The following is a 10,265-nucleotide window of genomic DNA, read 5'->3' as shown; positions in this document are numbered from 1 at the left end:
TTTCCAGAATTACAGAACCTGCGGGTAGAACTCCGAGGGCGGGGGCCGTCGTCGCCACGCTCGGCCGGCGTCTGAGAGCATGGGGGTCGCGTTGCTTTCCTGGGTCTACGACGGACCCTGGCGGGGAAGGGTGCAGGGCAGGCCTTCCTCCTTCCCTCCGGCGTGCGCAGAGAAGCCCACTCACCTGTGTGGCCTCCAGCCGCGCCCGCACCTCCTGCATCAGGAAGGGCTCTAAGCCTCGGCCCACCGTGCAGAAGAACCGGGCGACCAGCATCATGATGGTTGCCGAGATGAGTACAGATAGGCATTTCGGATAGACTAACTGCAGAGCCAAAAACCGCGGCCATCCGCGGCGCGTCCTCGCGACCTCGGAGGCGGCGCGCAGGAGTGAGAAGGCTGGGTGGAGCCAAAGGCAAGCTGAGCAGGGAGAGCCAGGAGGGTCAGGTCAGCTGGGAGTGACCCCGGTGGGTCTCCGTGGTTAACTGCTTGGAACTTCGTAGGTTAGGCATCTGGAATGATTTAGAATCACAGGTGGAAAGGATATAATGGATCATCTAATCCATCTGCCTTATTTTTCAACTTGAGGAAATTGATGCCAGAGAAGTCAAGGGACAGTGAGTCAGTGGCACAGCTGAGGCAGGAACCTAGACTTTTAATATATAGTATAATGAACCTTCTCCATTTTTCCCAACTTCCTCTTCTCTCCTTTATCCCTACACACTGCTATCCTCATAGAGGGAGCCCCGTTCTGTCTTCATCAAGGGGACATTTCAATACAATTGACCCTTGAACAACATTGGAGTTAGGAGCGCTGACGCCTGAGCAGTCGGAAATCTGTATATAACTTTCGACTCCCGCAAAACTTAACGACAGTCGGCCTTTTGTGTCCAAGAATTCAAACAGTATTTTCTATCCGAGTTTGAGAAACTGCGGTTGGGAATGCGAAAGTACTGTTTCCATCCGAAGTTAGCTGAATCCACAGATGCGAAACCAGCAGATGCAGTGGGCCGACTGCATTTATTGAAAAAAAAATTCATGTATAAGTGGGCCCGCACAGTTCAAACCACTGTTGTTCAAAGTCAACTGTACTGAGACTTTGTGAGGCCTAGTTGAGTTTCCGTTTGAGCAAGGTGACTCTTTGCTAACCTAAAAACTCTCCTGAGACCCTTGGGGCATTTTCTCTGTCTTGGTGAGGCCACCCCTCCTAGCCTGGTAACTTCAGATTCTTGGTGTGTTCGTTCTCTAGCAACGTGTCCTGGCAACAGGGGATAGCCTTTTCTGCACTGGCAGCTGGAAATCAGTTCTCGGTTGGTTGCTGTCTCTCCTGAGTGCCTCGTAATATAAAAAGGTACACCTCATATTAAATTTGAACGTTATTCCTTCATCTCAATGGTGTGATTAATTTGTCATTTGGAGTATGTTATTTCTTTATTGGCTTATTAAGAGATTGTATGCTATTGGTTTGTGAGATTATTATAATTCCCAGAATGAACCTGAGCTAAGTAAGTTGCTGGTAAAGACAGTATCAGTCTCTAGGTATAACTGCTGCCTCAAAACACACAAACAAAAAGCATTAAATTAGCTCTGTAATAATGTGAATAGATTTATAAAAACTATTAAATGTATGACTATCTCTCTGGCAAGTGCTTCCCATGTGTCTCCCCCCAATCCCCAGCTCAGGGTCAAATGAGACAGAATCATGAACATTTTTATGAGGTCATGTAACATGAACTTTTCAAAGGTTTAGTCCTCAGATTTTGTTTCTTTTCGTTTTTTTTTCCCCTCTAGACTTATTTTTCTCTTGGCAGTTGCCATAGCTCATTCCAAGTTTTTTATACGTTGGGGTTCCTGATTCTCAAGTCTGTCTGGGGAAACCCATGAAGCCTCCTTACTTGCTACATTCTGTACCCAAGATAGTAAATATCCATACGTATATGTAACGTATCTGATTTAGTTCAACAAATACTGGACACCTACTCTCTGCCAGACACCACACGAAGTCTTAAGGATACAAAGAACAGTGAGTAAGGGTCTGTACTTCAAGGGGCTTAGAGGATGGTGAGATTGATTTAGCAAGGATGTACCCAGGATGCTGTGGTGGCACAAAGAGGTGGCAGGGAGAGCTGCCTGGAGAAAATCACTCCTGTGCCAAGTATTGAAGGATGTGTAAGAGTTAAATGACTCACTGGGGTTGGGGAGTGGGCAGTATGATGGAGGGGTTATAGTAGTAGTGTAATGTTTCAGGTAGAAAGAGCGGCAGATGTTAATTGTGTGTGTGTGGGTGGGGATGCAGGACAAGAAGGCCACAACAGAAGCCAGGTGTTATTAGAGCATAAATTTTGAATTGAGAAGTAGATAGAGATAAAGGCAGAGAGGTGGGTGGTGGCCAGTTTATGGCAGTGCAGCCCAAGGCAGATGAAAAAATGACTTCTCCAGCCTAGGGCTGGCCAGCAATGTGCTCTCCTGGATATCTTTTGTCAATTTGGGGCATTCTCTGCTTTCTGAGCCCACCTCCCCAAGGTATATATATAGTTTGTAAGCACCATGGAGGTTTGATGAACTCTTGCTCACACAATCCAGCATGGTAACTTGTAAAGAGTAGGATTTAATAAATTTTTTAGAATACAGTTAAATTGTGACATAGTGGTAAAACCACAGATACAGACACAGGAGTCTTTCAAACACGTACCAAGTCAGTGCAGATTATGAAAGAACTGATGTATTTGTATAGGTGCAACTGCAAAAGCAATTTGGAAAAAAGCTATTGGTCACATACTGATTAAACCACTTGTACGCACATAGTAATCACTTGAATGGTGCTTCTTGGAACATACAATCAAAAAAGAAAATTTAGCAAAAAATTATTGCTTTGTGTATGTAAATAGTGCCTTTAAAACGTTATTTATTCATTAGTGTTTATGTCACTGTAGTTTTAATGTAGCATCAAAATTCAAAAGATGCAATCTCCATGCTTTGATTTAGAGAGACAATTCTTTTACATGTATTACTTTGCTTTAGTTATGCAGTGCATGAAATTATTATTTTGATGTACAAATAGAGTTTAGCACATCCAGTGCTTTTTTGGAAAAGTGTGCCATGTATTTAATGCATATTTTGAAACACTAGGATATTTGATGTGATTTTATTTGTTTAAATATATTTTGAGCCCATAAAACTGTCTTTATATCTGATAGACCCTTATAATGTCCCCAGTTGGAAGAGTACAGAAATTATTTCTTTGATACATTTGCTGACTGAACGAATGACTGAATCTACAATTTTCTTCAGTTTACTTGAATGAACTATATTGCCTAAATAAAATAAAGCCATTTGTCTCCTTGTAGTTGTGTTCACCTCACTCAGACTGTTGTTTTAATATTCCTTTTCTCTAGCTCCATTTTGTGCTTATATTTACTATAAATTATTTTCTTTTAGAGGCTTGCTATTACCTGTCTTTCTATTTCTTAGTCCCAAGAAAGCCCCCCAAATGTCTAAAACTAGCTAGGATACTCATATTTTGATATTTACCTGCTTCATATTTCTATAAGTCTTACTGCTTTCTAGTAAATGATTATTTATTTTGCCAGTTTTTCCGTGGTAATTGAAAAAAAAATGCCTTAAAACTCAAGCCAAGTTTTATCTGCAAATAAACAAAACCAATCAAGGGACAGACTTTATTTTCTCAGAAATAGAGATAGAGTGCTGTTTTTTTATTGTGAATGGTATTTGGCAGAATAGAATATAAAGATTTTATGAGAATGTTGTCTTAATTTAGTCAACTTTTCTCACATTGTTGGCATGAAGAGTTGAGAGTGGACTGTGGAACAGACAAATTTACTTTATTATGTATTAATCTCTCTTCTTTTTGTTGAAGGGTGATAATTCTTTGCTGCCCATGGACATTTTGTGCTGTTTTGAAAAATAGATTTGTGCTTGAAAAACTTTCTGTTGTATATACACACAATCTGGCTTGTTTTCCAACAATTTTTTTTAAAGTTTGAAATTTAATAATTAAGAATATACTGTTTACACATAATGCTATAGGTTTTTATACTGGTTTGAATTACTTCACTAAATAGAAAAACAATATAGATAGAAAATAAAAGCATGCAACCTGCAGAACCAGATTAGCCAATCATTTGATTCTTTCATAAAATACCTTCAGAATAGGACATAATGCCAGAAATTATTTGGTGCTACTTGAGCTTCTAGATCACACACAGACAGATAATATTTGTATTTTTAACCACTCTATGTTGCTTTAGTACCCTGTCACTCTGGTCAACTTAGATGACACAGATCTTCTGCCTAAGAAATGTCAAAATTGAAATGTAGCCAGGTTGCAAAAAATAATCTTAAAAGCTGGTTTCAGAATTCATCATAGGTACAAAATAGTCTTTAAGAAAATTTCTTGATGGAGTTCAGTAAGGCTTCAAGTCACCGACTAGTGAAATATAGAGATAATTAAACTGTTGTGCATAAGACATCAACAGGACGTAGGGAATATTGTGAGGGGGAAAGATCAGATAAGGAAAGGGAATGTATGGAATTGCATTGTGAGAAGCTGAGGCCATGGGGAAAAGCAACCGTTAGAGATGGCCTGTGGTATGGTAGTCGAGGACCTGAGAAGGATGTTCAAAACTCAATTTGTTTTGGTTGCTGTTATGTTAAACCTTCTCTAGTCACCCAAACTTTCGGTAAAACAAATAAACAAAGCATAGTTTTCTTGCCTCAGGTATTTTAGAATTCAAATGATCAGGGTGTTGTGATTTGGGAAAGGGGTGGTATACCCTCTAATGGACTGTGGATATCTTTGATATGAGAAAATTCAGCAGAAGCAGAAACTCAGAGCAGAGCGGGTAGGAGAAACAAGTGTGCAGGTCTGTTACCAGAGAATGTGCAGAGAGGGGTACTGGGTCATCACTGGCATGGGGTGGGGATGTAGGCCAATTTTAAATAAAAGTAGTTCAGCTGAATTCATCCCTCATCTGGGACAGTAGATTTTATGTAAACCAAGTGTCTAATATTTAAACATGTATTACTTATTGTCGACAGGTGTGGACCTTGCGATCTTGGGGCAACCTAGGGCAGGTTAACTAATGGGGATAATAATCAGATATCGGGCCCAACATTCTCAATTTTACATTTCTGGATGATCATTTTCTTCTAGTGTGTGTGTGTTTTAAACTTAATTAAAAATAGTACCAGTTTTTGTTTGTTTGTTTGTTTGTTTGTTTACTAGTAAGTGGGTTAATCACATTAATCAGAATTGCTTAAATCTGCTATCTGGACATGGTATGTAGTTTGTACTGGATATTATATTGGTTGTCTACATTGGCTGTGGATTGTAGTGTAGATTTCTCAGACTTTTTAGGCTGGGTACACACACTCTTTAAGTTGGCAGCATTCTTCTTGTGGTGGTGAACTTGATTTCTTTAAGTAATGAATTTCTAAAGTTGTGAAAGACAGTGTGTATTGGGCTGGGGAAACACTATTACAAAACTTGAGGTGCTTTGTCTGTGGGGTGAGAATAGCAATTACAGTTTTGGAGAGTTGAATTTCCTCAAATGCAACTTTGATACTGAGCATCCGGTGAAGGGAGCTGGAAAACGTAGAGTGCTATAACAGATATTGGAAACCATTGTTAGTCCAAAAAATTCCAGATAAATTTGATACCCAGATGTTTTAAATATATAGCTTAGTTTTTGTATTGGTTATTTCAGACTGGGTATACATAGAATTAAAAACATTAATATTTATTACTTCATTGAAAACTGTGTTAGGTGATAACTTGATTTGGAAATTCTTTGCTCTTCTTGAAATTATAGTTGGCTTTCTACCCAGATGCTGTCAAAACAGTATTTGAAACTTGAAAGAAATCTCAATGATAAGATAAATCTGATGGGAGCAAATGCAAGGAAAAAAATGAGAAAGACTGGCTAGGCAGAATTTTAATCCAAATTTAGTTGTTACAAGCCTAAATACTAAAAATGAACTGCAAATTGATGACAAATTATGTTTATTAACTGTTATTTAATATAGTCTTTATCTTACATTTTTTATAATAATTTCATTTTTGACATGGATATGAAAGTAGAGAAGTTCAGGGAAAAAATAAAAAAGAACTAAGGAAAAGAAATCTTTTATTAAAGGTCAAAAGGAGTTGAAATCATTTAGCTTGCTGAAATGAAGGAAGGTTAAGAAAAGCCTTATATATCTTCAAAAATGTGAAGGAGATTATTAGTGGGATACTGGCCTGTTTATAAATAGGACTGAAAATAAGGCATGGGCTCAACTCGTTAAAACCTTTGAGACTTCTAAGTCCCATGGTCTGAGGTCCTGGCCTGATAATTCCCCTACCATTAAGGTGTCTTCCCAGTGTCTGAGCATGTGGCAACTGCTGTTTACCATTTGTTGATTATATGCTAAGCAAGGTAGGTGCCCCAAGATGAGGTCATAAAGAGTGATGTTAAAGAGCAGAGACAGAAGGTTAATGAAAAGGATAGTTGGGCCATTTTCCAGGTCTAAAGATTCTGATAAATAAAAAGCTCCTTTGTTCTTCCATAAGCTTCTTAGTCTTATTCCTCTATTAGGATTTCCCACATTGGTTTTTTGTTTTACTTTCACTTTTTTTTTAAATTGTGGTAAAAATATATATAACGTTAAATTTACCATTTTAACCATTTTTAAGTGTGCAGTGCGGTAATGTTAACTATATTCACAGTTTTGTGCCATAGATCCCTAGAACTGTTTCATCTTGCAAACTGAAAAATGGCTTCCCATTTCCCTTTCTCCTCAGCCTCTTGGATTTTGATAGATTTTTTTTTTTCTTACGTGTTTGTCTCCCTCACTCATCTCTAGATTATGGAATTTTTTAATCTTTTACCTCTAGGGCCTGTCACTTAGGAGGTGTTTAATAAATGCAAGAACAACAACGGAATGAGTCTTTTCAAGTGAAGCTATGGTAGTAATAGTGTGTTGAAGTAATAGTGTGGCTGGCACTGTTATTTGCTTTCCTCCCATCTCCTTTATTTCTTCCCCTTTTAACAAAATCCAGATTTTGTTCACAGTGACAACATGCCCAGTCCTAGCAATGACTCATGAATGGTCCATTCTATGGTTCTTATTCCTATCAGCATAATATAGATTCCTGCTCCCAGCATGATTCTGATATAAATGGTCTAACGTGGAGCCTATGCATTGGGATTTAAAAAATTTCCCACTAGCGTACAGAACCATTGTAAGGCAGTCCTGTTCTTCTTTGCCAGACATTTGCTTTTCAGTCCCTCGGAATGTTCATGTGACCGACTTCTGGCCAATGAAACTATATTGGGTTTTCTGGAAAACTTTTTGCTTTCTTGACAAAAGGAACAAGTGCCAGAGAACTCTGGTGTGGCAACTTCTTTTTTTTTCTGTCTGGAATGCAGATGTAATGCCTTATGCTGTGGTAGTCATCTTGTAACCATGTGGCGAGAACATTAAGAATAAAACCCCAACAATTTAAAAATGGGGAAGCAGAAAGTTGGAAAGAGCCTGGATTTTTAACATCCTTGTGGAACCCTGAGACTACCTACTTTTTCTTGTTAAGTAAAAAATAAGTGTTTTTATGGTTTAGTCTCCCTATCAGTGGCTCTTCTGTTATTGCCTTCTTACAAAAGCACTCCAAACTCAAACTGGATGCAGACAGATCCCCAAGGTGAAATGGTTTTCAGAAAACCTGACTAAAACTCTAAAACTGGTTTTCTAAATGTATAACCGCTTTCATAAAAGTCCATGATATGTCCCATAAAATACTCCCCTGTTTGACTATCAAAAACAGGCCAAGATTGGGTATACTATAATTCTTACCTGTTTTTGTGTTTCTTTTTATATTTCCAGTCATTAATATAAGCATGGCAGAATGGCATATCTAATTAAAAAAATAACATCAATTCATTGAACATCAACTTTGTAATGATACTTATTGAACATCAACTTTGTGCCAAGCACGAAGTATATATACTTGCGGGGGGAGGGGTGGGGTAAGGAATAGAGCAAACACTGAAAACCACGGAGAAGATTGTTTTCTTTGGAAAATTATCCATGGAAAGGGACATAGCTTCACCTTTAGGCAAACTGAGGCAATGTATAAGAATCCTCATGTTCTCTTTAGGGGAACTGAGAATTACAATATTATGCTAGTAAAAAAATTAATGCAGAACAAACAGAACTTTCTGGAGGTCAGGGCCTTTAGGAGATGTGGTCCAGGCTGGTTGATGTTTTATGGCGGTGTGGTTTCAGCCCGGTTTGATTTTTGAAGCGGAAGGAGAAAAAATATGTTCTGTTTAGACTGCTTTGTGTTCTGCTGTCCTCCCTGAGCTGGCCTGTGGCCTGAAGTTTTATAGCACCAAACAAAAACTCTGTTTTATCCAGACTTCAATATCTGACAGAGGCAGATCATCCAATCTTGCATCCTGGATTAAGTGTAAATAGAAGTGTGATAAAATACAACCTGAGGAACGAATTTAAAATATAGTAATTACTAAAAACAGTTTTTAATAAGCTTCGTTCCTGTTTATTCCATTTGATTGCATCAACACTAGCACTGCCTACAGAAATGAGATTTGGTAATGTGACATCATTCTTTCCTTTCCTTTTGTTTAACTGTTCAACAAATATTTCAGTAAATAAATGTCAGAAGGAAATCTGTAAGAAATTCCGAGTTGCTTGGTATTGCTTCTGTGATTTTGAAAATCAACACAGCTATATATTTTGTGCATGGATAGGTCTAATTCAATAAAAATATTTAGAAACCAAAGAAAATCTTTTTTTTCTATATCCTAGGAAAAGATGGATCAGTTGATGGAGGGTTAATGAACTTGTTCTAATTCTTTTTCCTTTGGAGTTGATGGTATAATTTATTTAAATACAAGTTTTATTCAACCAGTTCAACATTTGACAAGAACAATGAAATAACTCAAGGTATTAATTTTTCAGAATTTATTTTGGGGATATTTCTTAATAATAGTCTGAATAAAAATGACCAATTGTGATAATTATTGCCGAGGCTTGATGAGATAATAGGGCAAGCTGCTCTATGAGGATTTACAGGCTCAAGAGAAAAAAAAAGCTTTAGAAAAAGATGGGTTTGAAGTTTTCCAATTATCACTTAGGAGATTTTCACATTTTAAAAAGGGTCTCAGATCACATAAAGCCCATGGTACACGGTATCAGCCCATGAGTCAAACGGTACTATTTATATAAATGTTAATGTTCCCAATTAGAGGTTTCAAACAAGAGATTCATAATTTTGTAAGAAACTTCACCTAAAATGATGACCATCCTCTAATCTTTCTCTCTAGTATCCTTTGCTACACAGATTATGAATATTCTTTGAGTGAGTATTCAAACATGTTTACCTGGAGATATGTAAAGTTAAACTTCTCCCACCCTCCAAGCATTATTAACGACAAATTCTGGGTCCAAATTCTATCTGCTCTTAATCCAGATTTTTTAGTCATGACCTTTACCAGTTTCTGTTAATCTGCCTTTATTTCTGATGCCTGTATAAAAAGAATGGATTTTTTAAGTTTTGGTGAAGCTTCATTTCTCTTATAGTCTGATAACCTTGTTTCTATATTTCCTTAGTCTTGATCAGAATGAGATATAGCTTTTTAAATAAGAACATCACAGTTAGGATTAGAGTTAAGAGAAACTATCTTTTGCACCTCTATTCTTAAAATTGAATTCTGATCAGAGAGGACCTTGGCGTTAGTATCTGGCTTCTATGGTATCAGTCATAAAAGCATCTCTGCCCTGACCATCATTCTTGACAGTCATTTACAGAACTAAATAAAAGATAACCCCCTAAACTTGGGTTTCCTTTCATTTTGAGTCTATTCTCCCCTTAGTGCAGATCCTGCTCTCTCCCTGCCCTCCTCCCCACAAAGCTCTTCTAAACCTGGACTCTCAAAATAGGGGCTGGTTCAGCTGCTAAAACAGGAAGAAGATTTTTAAAAACTTAAAATAATCTCGTAGCACTCTTCTGGAGTCATGGTGGTTTCCCAATTATCAATTGAATGGTATCCCATTTATCAATAGATACTATCCGAATAGAAAACTTCCTGTGTGCTAGGAACTATGCTAAGCCTTTTCCTTTACATTATCTCACTTATTACTACCAACAACTATGATCATCAGCTGGGTACTATTATTAACCTCATCTTACAGATCAGGAAATTGAGGCACAGAGTGGTTAAGTGACTTCCCCAAAGACATACATTGCT

At 37.8% G+C, this 10,265-nt stretch overlaps 1 protein-coding gene and 1 long non-coding RNA gene across 4 annotated transcripts in view; one reads left to right on the top strand and one right to left on the bottom strand.

The window, feature by feature from the left end:
• Positions 1-278, bottom strand: part of THUMPD2 (THUMP domain containing 2) — a 34,854-nt gene extending 34,576 nt beyond the window's left edge. For 2 of the 3 annotated variants that reach the window (XM_006909648.3, XM_025045152.1), the window contains exon 1: positions 185-272. In XM_006909648.3, the coding sequence (XP_006909710.1) occupies positions 185-220 (36 nt within the window). In that variant the 5' untranslated portion in view covers positions 221-272. Of the gene's footprint in view, positions 1-184 lie in introns of all 3 variants that reach the window. The other variant, XM_025045151.1, reaches the window with a different exon arrangement.
• Positions 279-1,258: 980 nt separating this feature from the next.
• The window catches only part of LOC112477889, a 35,358-nt gene continuing 26,351 nt past the window's right edge, over positions 1,259-10,265 (top strand). Inside the window, exon 1 of the long non-coding RNA XR_003045616.1 lies at positions 1,259-1,348. This is a non-coding gene — a long non-coding RNA (uncharacterized LOC112477889). The remainder of the gene's footprint in view (positions 1,349-10,265) is intronic.

Source organism: Pteropus alecto, unplaced genomic scaffold, assembly GCF_000325575.1.
Source record: "Pteropus alecto unplaced genomic scaffold, ASM32557v1 scaffold131, whole genome shotgun sequence".
NCBI classification, from domain to species: Eukaryota; Metazoa; Chordata; class Mammalia; order Chiroptera; family Pteropodidae; genus Pteropus; species Pteropus alecto.
This window is presented reverse-complemented; position numbering and strand designations above follow the sequence as displayed.